Source organism: Moschus berezovskii, chromosome 25 (assembly GCF_049115385.1).
Source record: "Moschus berezovskii isolate FMDL1 chromosome 25, NW_MosBer_1.0, whole genome shotgun sequence".
NCBI lineage: Eukaryota > Metazoa > Chordata > Mammalia > Artiodactyla > Moschidae > Moschus > Moschus berezovskii.
Genome location: NC_142484.1, coordinates 2,892,932 through 2,906,771, shown reverse-complemented (window position 1 = coordinate 2,906,771; position 13,840 = coordinate 2,892,932). Strand labels below are relative to the sequence as shown.

General features: G+C 49.9%; 1 protein-coding gene across 1 annotated transcript in view; it reads right to left on the bottom strand.

Moving 5' to 3' along the window:
• Positions 1–3,084: 3,084 nt before the first annotated feature.
• The window catches only part of LOC129548326 (actin, alpha skeletal muscle-like), a 28,137-nt gene continuing 17,381 nt past the window's right edge, over positions 3,085–13,840 (bottom strand). Inside the window, exons 6-9 of the mRNA XM_088832466.1 lie at positions 13,414–13,426; positions 12,345–12,603; positions 10,145–10,326; positions 3,085–3,228 (exon numbers count right to left, since the gene is read on the bottom strand). Of these exons, the coding sequence (XP_088688592.1) occupies positions 3,085–3,228; positions 10,145–10,326; positions 12,345–12,603; positions 13,414–13,426 (598 nt within the window). The remainder of the gene's footprint in view (positions 3,229–10,144; positions 10,327–12,344; positions 12,604–13,413; positions 13,427–13,840) is intronic.

The following is a 13,840-nucleotide window of genomic DNA, read 5'->3' as shown; positions in this document are numbered from 1 at the left end:
TTGGTAATTTTGGTATTTTCTCTTCTGAATGACCCTTGGATCGTCTTGCCAAATTCCACTCGAATCTCAGTGGGGTTTGATTAGGGTCGCACTGGCTTTCTGGGTGAACTGGGGAGAACTGACATTTTATATGTCGTTTCTTACCCTCAAGCCTGTTATTTCCTGCCTGTGTTGGCAACTTCTTTAGTAAGTCAGTCAGTCAATCGAAGCTTGCGGTTTTCTTAGTGGAAGTCTCGTACGTTTCTTGTTAGTTTACTTTCTTCTCTAGGATTCGGTTACCCTTTATCCTTTTATTTTCTAACTGGTTTTTGTGAATTGCATCAAGCACACTTGGTTTGGCTCCCAAGAGATAAAGAAAGATTCAGTTGAGGCTTAATTGTAACAAAAACGGGGTGTGACTTATGTCATTAACTGAAAACCTGAGGGCTGGCTGGCTTCAGCTACCAAAGGATGAAACCCCTTCCCCTGCTTGTGCCCTCCACATACATATCGTTTAGGGAAACACCCGCTGCTTCAACTGATGATCCTTGGTCTTGGCAGCTTAACCCAACACAAGGTGAGTCTGTTTATTGATTATTGATTATTATTGTTTATTGTGATCTAAGAGTCTCAGTGCCTCTTCTCTGAGCAGGGTTTCCAGGACCCAGCCTCCATCAAGCCAGGGCTCCCAAGGTCAGCTGAAGGTCAGCTCCAATCTAGGCAGGAGGGAGGGAGGAGGGGGTGTGGGTGGCGCTCACGTGTCTACATGGAAGCGGGGAGCGTCCAAGGATGAGGAGAAGCGAAACGCGGTCCAGCCACAGTGGGATGTCCTTCAGCGACGAAAGGCATGAATTTGCCGACACAGGCCGCAACACGGATGCACCTTGAAAACACAGCCCCTGAAAGAAGCCACACACAGAAGGCCAAGCCCTGCGCACCCGCATTGTTATGAAATGCGCAGGGCAGTCCCGCAGGGACAGAGAGCAGGCGGGGTTGCCGGCGCTGCGGGAGAGGAGGGTGCAACGGGCTGCTAACGGGGCGGGGGAACTCGGCCTCCAGGTGGGGCTTCCGGAAGCTCGTGCTGACTTGCTTTCCTCAGTTCTCTGCTCCTGCTCTCCGGTGCCCCTACTTGGGCTTCTTTACCGATTTAAACCCAGCCCTGTCAAAATGACCTTGCTCAAGTTCATGAACCTCTCTCAACTTCGGCTCCTGCACCACGAAATTGGCTTGAATAAGCCAATCTCACAGACTTATTTCTCGGAAAGCAAAGTCTGTAATATCTCTCTTCAGCAATGACCACCAGCTTTCGCATATTCTTTTTTAAAATATTGATATTTAAATTTCAGTTCAGTTCAGTTCAGTCGCTCAGTCGTGTCCGACTCTTTGCGACCCCATGAATCACAGCACGCCAGGCCTCCCTGTCCATCACCAACTCCCGGAGTTCACTCAAACTCATGTCCATCGAGTCGGTGATGCCATCCAGCCATCTCATTCTCTGTCGTCCCCGTCTCCTCCAGCCCCCAATCCCTCCCAGCATCAGAGTCTTTACCAGTGAGTCAACTCGTCGCATGAGGTGGCCAAAGTATTGGAGCTTCAGCTTTAGCATCAGTCCTTCCAATGAACACCCAGGATTGATCTCCTCTAGAATGGACTGGTTGGATCTCCTTGCAGTCCAAGGGACTCTCAAGAGTCTTCTCCAGCACCACAGTTCAAAAGCATCAATTCTTCAGCGATCAGCTTTCTTCACAGTCCAACTCTCACATCCATACATGACCACGGGAAAAACCATAGCCCTGACTAGACGGACCTTGGTTGGCAAAGTAATGTCTCTGCTTTTTAATATGCTGTCTAGGTTGGTCGTAACTTTCCTTTCAAGGAGTAAGTGTCTTTTAATTTCATGGCTGCAATCAGCATCCGCAGTGATTTTGGAGCCCAAAAAATGTCTGACACTGTTTCCACCGCATACATACTATGTACACAGTTTTAAAGGAATAAAAATCCTGCACGCGAGAACACAGGACAATACACAGAGCAAAGACTGGCACCACTGCACAGGTGGGATTAACAAACAGAAATAAGAAGCGTATGACGTTTGGCTTCCCAGGTGGCACTAGAACCCACCTGCCAACACAGGAGACACAGAGGTGCAGGCTTGATCCCTCCCTGGAGGAAGACACGGCACCCCACCCCAGTACTCTAGCCTGGAGAGTCCCATGGACAGAGGAGCCCGCTGGGTTACCGTCCACAGGGTTGCAAAGAGCTGGACGTGATAAAGCAACTTAGCACATACGAACGCATGTGATTTTTAACCACGCTCATATCATGCAGTTTTAAAACTAATGTTTTACGGTGATCAAATCCTTACTTGAAACCGTAGAGTTGGTAAAGGACGTGTGCCATTTTAAGTATTAACTCGGAGACATACAAAGCAATTTTACTGGGATTTATGTGGAATAAATACGTTAAGGATATGCTTTCATGAACTTAACTGTGCTTTCAGGAACCAGAGCGTCCATGTTGGAGGTCAAGTTCATGTCAGGGTGGCCCTCCCCAGCCCCCATGGTGGTTTGGGGCCACACTGACTTGCTCTGAACAGTTAACTGTGGGTAGATATGCGGCGTGTACCTTTGCTGCCAGTGAAAGGTCCTCCAGGGCACCGTATGCACTTACAGGGCGAGACGGTGCTCTGATGGTGTCAGCTGTCAGCCTGACTCGGGAGTGAGGGGGAAGCAGGAGAGAGTCCCTGGGAGCTTCAGTGGGCTCGCAACACCGGTGAGAAGCAGACTTTCGTTCTGTGGCACTGAGTCTTGGGGGATGTTTGTTTCTGCAGCACAGCTTAACCACTCAGACTGATACACAGTTGCCAGAGATCCCCTCCGCTCATGCCTCTGCTCTGATGCAGAGAGAGCCCTGTGAGCATTTCCCAAAATACTGCAAGCCTTGCTCAAAGAGGCTGTCTGTTCTTTATTGACCCTTTTAATTGAAGTCTGGGGGAGGAAGGGCCAGGCCCACGTTTGAGTCTGTTGTGAGCTCTTATCAGTTCAGTCAAGCTGAGGCTCAGCCTGGAGCTGGTGAGACAGGTGACGTGGTCCAGACAGCCATGGATCAGAGGGTCCTCCTCCTGACGACGGAGGCGCCCATCTCCCCGTATTCCTCTCTGGTGACCCACATGTCCTTGAAGGTGGAGAGTGAGCACAGGATGGAGCCACCTACCCACGCACCATACACGGAATACGGACAGGTGGACACCTGCATGGGGATGGAGCAGGCAGAGATGGGGCGTGGAGGAGGGAAGGGAGGAGGGTGAGGCAGGAGGAGGGTCAGAGGGGAGAGAGGGAGAGAAATCTGGATCAAAATACTCACAAACTGGGGACACAAAATGCCAACCTGAGCGAACTTCACAGGCAGCCGTTCCCCCCGCCCAGCAAGCACAGTCTATTCCAGCCTTTAAAGATGCTTCATGGCCCTCGTCCCACTGCTTGTAGCTTAAAGTTATAGGATAAAAGGAATAAGACACAAAGGACGCAAGCTGACTCTTGGAATCACTCTGAAATACGCATATGAAGACTGTGCAAAAGGCGCACATTACTGTGCAGAAAAAATACAACTAAGCAAAAAAAAAAAAAATCCAAATAATCAGACCACGTGGAGAAGATCTCGTCTACCGCCTGGGCATCACCCCAAGACTTTCTCTGGCTTTTGCTCTGTTCTTACTGTTAGACTGACATTAGCCACGCGTGTGGCAGATAGCGGTGTTTCTTATCCAAGTCAGGTCACCCCTGGATGGAGCAGGTAACCGTCTCCACACCCACTCGCCAGGCTCTGAAGGACAGTTCACTTGCTCCAGGTCAGATGGAGTCATCCTCACATGGTCACTGATTTCCCTTCAGGCTCTTAGATACGTCACGGTACAGCGTGTTTATTCTCCTGAACAGCGGGGTGAACACACCACTGCAGGGCAAAGGGATTTAGGAGGAGGATTCCAAACACCCGCAGTCCAGCTGGAAGTGGGAATGAGGGAAGATGAGTTATCAGAGTCAGTCATGGGGAAGTTTCTGACTCTATTTCATAGAACCATGCTTGGCTTTGAAACCCTCTGCTACTATTGGTTAAGACAAGAAAAACTGCTAAAATTGTAAGGGGAGAAAAAAAAACAAGGAAAAGGGTCACAAAGGGCCTGGGAGAGCATATTCAGGGTCAGGCATCAGGCTGAGAAAAGAGCTGGACACAGGTGCCTGAGACCCTGTGTTCTGACTTTTTCTCCATCAATAAGCTGCCACCCTGGATGAGCCACAAACCCCATCTATGTCCTGTCTAAACAAACAAAACCAGGCAAAGGTGTACACAAAATGAGGTCTGTTCATTCAAAAGAGAGCAAAGCTCCCAGTAGAAAAAAGTGGCCAGAAGGTTGGAATAAGTGATTACAAAAATATGTTAAAATAAAAGAAGATAAACAAGAAGGTATATAGCACAGGGAACTATATTCAATATCCTGGGATAAACCATAATGGGATAGAATATTAAAAAATGAATACACGTGTATCACTGAATCACTTTGGTGTATAGCGGAAATGAACTCAACGCTGAGAATCAACTGTTCTTCAATTTAAAAAGGAAAAAAGAGAAAAACCATAGACAACTAGAAAACCTGCCAAAGACTCACCTTCATTAGTCATTAAAGAAACAAAATTAAACGTTATTTTTCATCTACCCACTTGGGAAAGAGTTTTAAAAATGATGGACCCCATTGGAAGGACTGATGTTGAGGCTGAAACTCCAATACTTTGGCCCCCTGATGAGAAGAGCCGACTCATTTGAAAAGACCCTGATGCTGGGAAAGACTGAAGGCAGGAGGAGAAGGGGACGACAGAGGATGAGATGGTTGGATGGCACCACCGACTCGATGGACATGAGTTTGGGTAAACTCCGGGAGTTGGTGGTGGACAGGGAGGCCTGGCGTGCTGTGGTCCATGGGGTTGCAAAGAGCTGGACACGACTGAGCGACTGGACTGAACTGAACTGGTGCTGAAGGAACAGCATGCATAAGACACTGTCTCCCCGGCATTGACAGGACTGGAGGCTGGCCATTCTCAGGGGCACCTTGGCCATAGGTTCCAAAAGCCTTAACAGTGCATATGGTTCTGGCTCAGGAAATTCCCATCTGGCAATGGATTCTAAGGGGGGGAAAATTCTCCTAAAGAAATAAGAGGAAATCACGGCACAAGAACATTATTATAGCAAGATTTAGGTTGTCAGGAGAAGCTATTATTTTAAACGCTGGCCCCATGGAAACCAGCTGTTCTCTGAAGGGAGATGAGTCTGTTTTAGGGAGAGCATCCTTCTGTTCTTTAGGGGACAATATAATGAGCTCTGTGGATGACAAAAGGTGAACCCACATTCCCTTCTCTTCCAGAGATGTCTAGATGGGAGAGAACTTGGGCAGAGACAGAGCTAAGTTTTAATAAGGTTACAGGAAAACGGCGATGCCTTCAAGCTTCATATGGAGAAGTTTTCGGGCTGGGGGGTAACTTGAGGGCTCAGAAGTGGGGATGGGAGAGTTTGGTTCAAACCTCAGTCCAGCCACAGGCTGGTGGGCAAAGCCAGTGCAAGACAGTGTGAAGGCTGATGTTTGCAATGGAGGTCAAGAAACACAAAGAGACTGGAACACATTTCTGTTTGTTTTCCATCCTGGCTAAGCTCGCCTTCCTTTCTGGTTTAGGGGCTTCCCTAGGGGCTCAGACGGTAAAGACTCTGCCTGCAATGTGAGAGACCAGGGTTTGATCCTTGGGTCAGGAGATCCCCTGGAGGAGGAAACGGCAGCCCACTCCAGTACTCTTGCCCGGAGAATCCCATGGACAGAGGAGCCTGGCGGGCCACAGTCCATGGGGTGGCACACAGTCGGACATGACTGAGTTACCAACACTTTCACTTCCTGGTTTGATGCAAGGTTTTTATGGGTAGGAACTCGGAGGGTCAAGAGGAGGAGCAGTGGAAGCGCATTCCTGAGCAAAGCGGAGGACTTCAGAGTAGAAGCGTGAGACGAGAGCTTTCTGGTAATCATGTAAAGTCTCGCCTCGTGTGAGACGGTGGGAGGAGGCTGCAGCCTTGGGAGGTGAGCAAGCGGGTCAGTAACAACTTTCCAACGTTGCCTGTATTCACGTGGCATCACACGAAACTGTGTGAAGAAGACGGCAGCCTCAGGAAGCGCAAAGGCGGGGGCACCATTCTTCAGTGTGAGTGTGTGCCCTGGTGGGCCCTATTTTATGATGAGGGTTGCAGTCTTAGGACGGAAGGGATGGGATGAATTTTCCAGTATTACATGGGTGTGTATAATAATAATGGAGTATATATATAATGTTTGTACAAGAGGGCTGCTGACTTTGGAAGGGAGCCTGACTTGATTATATAATACCTGATACATTTATCTTTCCCTGAAATTCCTGAGTCTTCCCTGTTGGCCTGATGGCTCTGGAGGAGGAGGCAGAGAGAACACTCTAAGCAAGGAGCACTGCTGTGCTTGGGGGCGACCCTCGGTCCTCGGTCTCGGAGGGGTGATGAAGGCCCCTCTATAACCAGGAGCACGTGGAGGCCCATCCCTCCAACCCCCAGCCACCCAGCCTGGGCTCACACTGAGCAGGTTCGTTACAGTTAGAGGGAGAGTCAGGAAGATGCTTCTTCATGGCCCAAATTGGAACTGAAGTTCCAAACCCAGTGTGTCAGGTCAGTTCAGTCACTCAGTCGTGTCCGACTCTTTGCGACCCCACGGACTGCAGCACTCCAGGCTTCCCTGTCCATCACCAACTCCCGGAGTTTACCCAAACTCATGTCCATCAAGTCAGTGATGCTATCCAACCATCTCATCCTCTGTCGTCCCCTTCTCCCACCTTCAATCTTTCCCAGCATCAGAGTCTTTTCCAGTGAGTCAGCTCTTTGCATGAGGTGGCCAAAGTATTGGAGTTTCAGCTTCAGCATCAGTCCTTCCAATGAATATTCAGGACTGATCTCCTTTAGGATGGACTGGTTGGATCTCCTTGCAGTCCAAGGGACTCTCAAGAGTCTTCTCCAGCACCACAGTTCAAAAACATCATTTCTTCTGCGCTCAGCTTTCTTTATAGTCCAACTCTCACATCCATACATGACCACTGGAAAGACCATAGCTTTGATTAGATGGACCTTTGTTGGCAAAATAATGTCTCTGCTTTTTAATATGCTATCTAGGCTGGTCATAACTTTCCTTCCAAGGAGTAAGCGTCTTTTAATTTCATGGCTGTAATCAGCATCCACAGTGATTTTGGAGCCCCAAAAAATAAAATCTGACACTGTTTCCACTGTTTCCCCATCTATTTCCCATGAAGTGATGGGACCAGATGCCATGATCTTTGTTTTCTGAATGTTGAGCTTCAAGCCAACATTTTCACTCTCCTCTTTCACTTTCATCAAGAGGCTTTTTAGTTCCTCTTCACTTTCTGCCATAAAGGTGGTGTCATCTGCATATCTGAGGTTATTGATAGATAGATTAGGAGAACAATGTATAACATACTATTTGTCAAGTCAGTTCTGAGCCTTTATGACTTGAAGACAGAGTCTGGGGTAAAGGCATAGCACATTCACATAGCTTAAGACAAACATTTCCATAAGAAAAATGCATTGGTTAGCTCAAGGTTTGAGAAAAGTTAAGTTCAGGTGGAACCAAGTGTCATTATAGCAACACAGAATTTTAAGAGAAACCTCTTTTCAAATTTGTGTAGAGAAGGGGGAAAAATGTAAACTAGTTTGTTTCCTCCTGCTGCTTAAGAGAGAGATAAAAAAGTGTCTGATACTTGCAGCCTATTTCCTCCGTTTGGAGATCCCTGGCCTTCCTGCCTGTCATCCTTTCAATACCAAGGTAACATTTCATGTGAAGATGGGTACAATAAAGGACAGAAGTGGTATGGACCTAACAGAAGCAGAAAAAACCCAGTGCATAAACATTGCTTCTAGAACTACTTTTATAAACAGGGGGGAAAAAAGAAAGAAAAGGTTTGAAAATGGCGTCGAAAAGAAGCCCACATGAAAAGACTACGTGCTCTGTGATTCCAACCACACGAGCTTCCAACGACTTGATTCCAGCTACATGGCCTTCTGGAAAAGGCGAATCTATTGGGACGTTAAAATCATCCGTCGTTGCTCGGGGACGGGGGCGGTGGGGAGCAGTGGGCAGCGCCCAGAGCATTATTAACACGCACTATCCTGTGACAGCCACCGTGGATGTGGAATCACTTCCTCTACAGGATGGGGTATCTGCGGCTGCATGACTTTCTACATTCCTCAAAGCCCATCAGACACACACAGCAGGGGTGGAGCTTAATGTCAACTGCAGACTTCAGGTGACAACCGGTTCATCGGTTATAACCAGCGCACCAGAAGAAAGCAACGGATGGGCTCACGGGGCAACTGGGTGCACGGGGAGGACGCGGGAACTCGCTTTCCTCTTCGGATTTTCTGTAAACCTAAGACTGCTCTTAAAAGTAACGGCTGTGAATTTGAAAGTAAACAAGTAACATTTACATGGTGGTGACAGCATGGCAGGAATCCCCCTGGCAGGGGTGGAGGGCCAGGCAGGGAAGGGTCCCTGGCTTCCTAAAGCCCGAGGTGCATGGAAGCTGACCTGCCTTTTGCAGACCTGGACCCAGGAAGTGGGGTGGGGGTGGGGGAAGAGGGGGAGCCTTTGCGTCGACCTCTCTCTGGACTGTCAGCTTCGTCTCCCCTCAGATAATCCCCGACTGAGGTCATACAGGCAGGTAGCTCTCCCGTCTTAAAACCACCGCCATCACAGCCGCAAAACCCCTTCTGATCTCACATCCCAGCTGTCGCCTGGCCTTTCTGTGCTTCTTTGCAGCAAAAGTCCTTCAAGTCCCCTCCAGACATCGGTTGTATTGGCCCTCCAGGTGGTCTGTCTCACCGGACAGAAGATGCTGAATCCCAGGCCCCCAGGGGCCAGTCTTCAGCCTTGCCCCACCCGCCAATGTTGCAGGATTTCTAGTCCAGCTTCTGCTACCAGCAGGGCTGCCCACTCTCCTCCTTTCCTGCCTGTCCTCTGGAGCTCCGGTTCCTGGGGCACCCCTGTTCCTCCAGCCTCTCCCGATGGACTGAGGGGGCTGCGTGTGGAGCTCAGCCCCGTACCCTGTCTGCACCCCTGCCCCTGGTCTCTAGGCATCCTGCCTCTGATGAAGTCTCTGGTGTGGAGCTGGAGCCCAGCCTCCTCCCACCTCTGAGCTCTATCCCTCCTGAATTCTGCTCCCCGACAGACAGGAGACATCCCAAAGCGGACGCGTCCAAAACACCACTTCAGACTTCCCCTGGCAACCCCTCTGGTGACCTCAGCCATCTCTGCCACAGCGCCTCTGACTCCCCAGTTGTTCAGGTAGAAATTCAGGACCCGCCCAGGGTTCCTCTGTCTCAGCACTACCTGACATCTCCCAGAAAATCTTATTGCCTTTGCCTTGAGTGTGAGCTCAAAATTCGGCCACCTCCCCACACCCTCCGTGCTGCCGACTCTGAGCCACCAGCATCCCTCACCTGGACCCCAGCATCACCTCCCAGCTGCACCCGCACAGCCCACCCACCACGCAGCAGCCTGACCCCCTGCTCCAGAGCCTGGCCTGTTGTTGTCACTGCTCTGCCCACACCGCCTGCTGGTTTCCAGTCTCCTTCATGGTAAAATCCCGCGTGGCTTCTCTGACCCCGTTTACCCCACTCCCTCTCAGCCCAGCCAACCTTTCCCAGTATTTCCTTAAGAAACCAGCCTCTGGGCCGCTGTGTGGGCTGTTCCCTATGCCTGAATGCTCTTCCCCACATATCCATGCTCCCCTCTCCTCCTTCAAATATTCACTCAACACCACCTATCTAGGAGTGCCCCTGCCCTGACCTCTCTCCCCTTCTCCTTCCTTTCTGTCTCCCCGACCCCAAGGCTCCTAGCCCTTCCCAGCATATTACCTCCGTACATATGACCTGTATTGCTTACTCCTTATCACCGCCCCCCAACACACACTAGAATGTAAGTTCCGTGGGTTTTGTCACTTCCTGTTAACTGAGGCTTCTGCAAGCGCCTGGCACCACGGAGGCATTCCAGGAACATCTGTGGAATAAACCGCTGGGCTCCAGAGGGTGGGTGGAGGGGCCCTACCTTCACGTTAATCTTCGGGGAGACCAGGGTGGACATTTCTTTCTGCAGCCGGGACCTCAGGCCAGAACAGGTGCCCGTACCTCCCGACAGGATGATGTGGCCAAAAAGGACCTTCCAGAGGGCGGGGTTGCAGGAGCTGATGCATTCAAATGCCTTCATGTGGATGCCCAGGTTGTTCCGCTCTGTCAGGGTGGATGGAACAAGGAAGAAACTTAGGGGACCAGAGGCCTAGTGGCTGCACCCCTGGGCTCCTTCCTTCCCCAGCAGGGACCAGGGAGGCAGGGGCCCCCGAGTATCAGGCAGTTCGAGTGCAGCGGACAAACAGCACCGCTGACCACGAGGCCCTTACGGGTTCAACACAGCAAAGTACGTGACCTGCCCAGTGCCGTCGTGGGGCCCACTGCCCATGACCACAGAGATGAGTGCTAACCCTCCTTGCTCATCCGGGAGACAGCGCCTCGAAATGTGACCGACAGTTACTCATTTTTAATGTTTTAAAATTCTTTAGATTAAATTTCACTGGGTATAGTTCCTTTACGGTGTTGTTTGTCGGTCTCTACTGCTCAACAAAGTGAATCAACTCTGCTCATACTTGTCTCTCCTCTCATTTGGATTTCCTTTCCATTTCGGTCACGGAAGAGCCCTGAGCTCTCTGCGCAGCACAGTGGGCTCCCGGTGGTCGTCGGTGTCACACGCAGCATCAGCAGCGTGTCCGTGTCAACCCCCGTCTCCCGTGCATCCCTCCCCCTTGCTGTCCGTGTCTGTCCTCTTTGTCTGCGAGCTATTCGATTTTAGTGCGTCGGCACCAGCTGCCCGGTGAAAGGACTCCTGTAGCCGCGGGGCCTTCGCTCAGGCGGCCTTGGAAAGATCATCCTCGTCCTTCCTCTCCTGACTCGCCTCGCCTGTGTGGCCTCAGATGCAGTGAGAACAGACCTAAGGGGCTTGTGCGCTGTGGTCCCGTCTGTCGGAGACTGTGAGGTGCTGGGAGGGATGGCTGGTGCCTGTCACTGTGTCCCCAGCTGCGATGGTGCCTGCCGCGTGACCCTGGGATAAGGACTGAAAAGTCTGACTCACAGGAGCCGTGTAGACACGTGCACCAGCAGCAGCCGTCAAAGCTGCAGCCTGCCTAGACCCGGAAGAGGACGTTCACACTGCGGCGAGACTCCATCCGACGGCTTCTTCATGTACCCTTAGTGTCTGGAGGTGTGTGCGTGCTTTGAACCTTCACCCCCTACACAGCCTGTCGGGGAACACAGAACCCGGCGCACCTGTACTAGATAAAAGCGCTGGGCCCTTACTAGGTACTAATTCTGGGGACGTTTACTTCTCTTTTATTCCCCTTTGTCCCTTATTAATGTAACCAATTATCTTTAAGTTTTGATTTCAGGCAAGAGCTGGCTTTCCTTGACTACTTTGCAGACTTCGTTTTCCCATCAAAGGGAATTTTATAACATCACTTTTTGTGCTGTTCTCCCACGTCTGCCAGAGAGCTTTGTCAGCTCAGCCTTCATTTAAAATCTCTAGATCAGCCAGATTTTTAAAGTCTCCTTCAAATCCCATGGGTTTTGCTTCTTTGCTTTGTCTCAATTTCTATATTCCACAGTAGTTTGTAAGTAGGTAGAGCATGAATGATACATAATGAAAAAGAGTTGCTGTCCAGGGCAGTATCTCATCACGTTTGAAGAATGATCTAACACTTTCCAGGAGGTTTCTTCATCTGTAAGATGAAATAATGTGAGATCTGGAGAAGGCTGAAAGGACACAAGCCACGTACAAATGGTCAGCAGCGTGACGGGTATGTTGTTAATTGCTGTTTAGTCACTGTCATATCCAACTCTTTTGTGACCCCCATGGACTGTAGCCCACCAGGCTCCCCTGTCCATGGGATTTCCCAAGCAAGAATACCGGAGTGGGTTGCCATTTCCTTCTCCCGGGGATGATCCCGACCCAGGGATCGAACCCAGGTCTCCTGTATTGGCAGGTGGATTCTTTACCTGCTGAGCCCCCAAGGGAGTCCTGGAAACTATTTCTTAAATAGTGGTAAACTGTGTTTTGTGCTTAACAAGTGACGGTTGATATCAGGGGACCTTTTGAAATGAGGTGTCAGCTTGCTATTATTTGCTGCTCAAAATAGAATGCCCTCCTGGCAACCTTCTGCCTTGCAATGTGCTCATCTGTCTGTCCGCATCCACAGACTCACCTATGAGGTTTGGCTGGAAAAGCGCTTCGGGACAGAAAAACCTCTCCCTCCCAAGGTCTATCTCCTGGCCGTCAGGCAGCTGACACTTCTGTGGGTAGGAGGGAGAGTTGGCTTCTTCCTTCTCTTTTTCAAAGTCCAAAGCCACAAAACAATTTTTCTCTTTCAGGTCCCGCGCACACTCCCGATCAGCTGTGGAAGAAATGAAAAGGGTCTGATTATAAGTTGAGTTCACAAAAGGATTTGTTTCTCCAGGAGCCTCCTTCTAAAGCTTCAGCTCCTTGCAGGTGGGGGGACCAGACAGAACCACTGCAGCGGCAATTTCTATTTTCATCTTGTATTCTACTACCGGGCTTCACATGGCTAAGTGTAAAGATTTTTCCTGCAATGCAAGAGACTCAGGTTCTATCCCTAGGTTGGGAAGATTCTTTGGAGAAGGGAATGGCCACCCACTCCAGTATTCTTGCCTGGGAAATCCCATGGACAGAGGAGCCTTGTGGGCTACAGTCCATGTGGTCGCAAAGAACTGGACACAACTTAGTGACTAAACAACAACACTCTAGTACCTGCTGATCTGTAACATGTGTTGGGGCCAGGTCTGTGCTTGAGAAGGGTGGACTAGGGATGTTCTGAACTAAAATGCAAATGTTTGAGAAGTGTCTTCATTTTATATGCCGTGTACTTTGGGGGCTGGATAATCAAGTTCAACTTTATTATCTATTAATCTAGGAGGTGACGAATAATGCCTCCAAACAGTTCACAACTGCCCCCTCCTCTGAGGAACTGCCCAAGACAACGGAAGCCCCTATTCCAGAAACATCCCACCTTCTGGACTGCTGTCAACTGGTTTCAGACTCAGCTACATCTCCTGGTGTTAGACTTCTATTTTTCATCCATCATTGCTTTTGCGATTGGGTCAGAGGGCTCTCCCTGCATCTGCTCACCTGGAAATCCCACTGGTTCTTCAGCCCATGGACATCTGACCTCCACCTTGTCACTTCACCAAAACCAGGATGATGAATCTGTCACTTGGTAATGGCAGAAGCGGGAGAGGTGAAATTTGAAAGTAGACTTTTTCTTGACTTCTTTCCCTCCAACAACTGATGCTGTTGGTCACACCCTTCTCTTTCCTTGCCTCCTGGGTAACAACATATAGTTTCCCCTTCTTTGCCTGGTTTGGGCTTTGGTGAGACAAGTACATGTTCAAATTACCTCTTCCAACTCTGCCATTTACCAAGTGCCAAGCCCCCTTATAGCTCAGTTGGTAAAAATCTGCCTGCAATGCAGGAGACCCTAGTTTGATTCCTGGATTGGGAAGATCCTCTGGAGAAGGGATAGATTACCCATTCCAGTATTCTTGGGCTTTCCTTGTAGCTCAGCTAGTAAATAATCCACCTGCAATCCGGGAGACCTGGGTTTGATCACTGGATTTGGAAGAACCCCTGGAGAAGGGAAAGGCTACCCACTCCAGTATTCTGGCCTGGAGAATTCCATGGGCT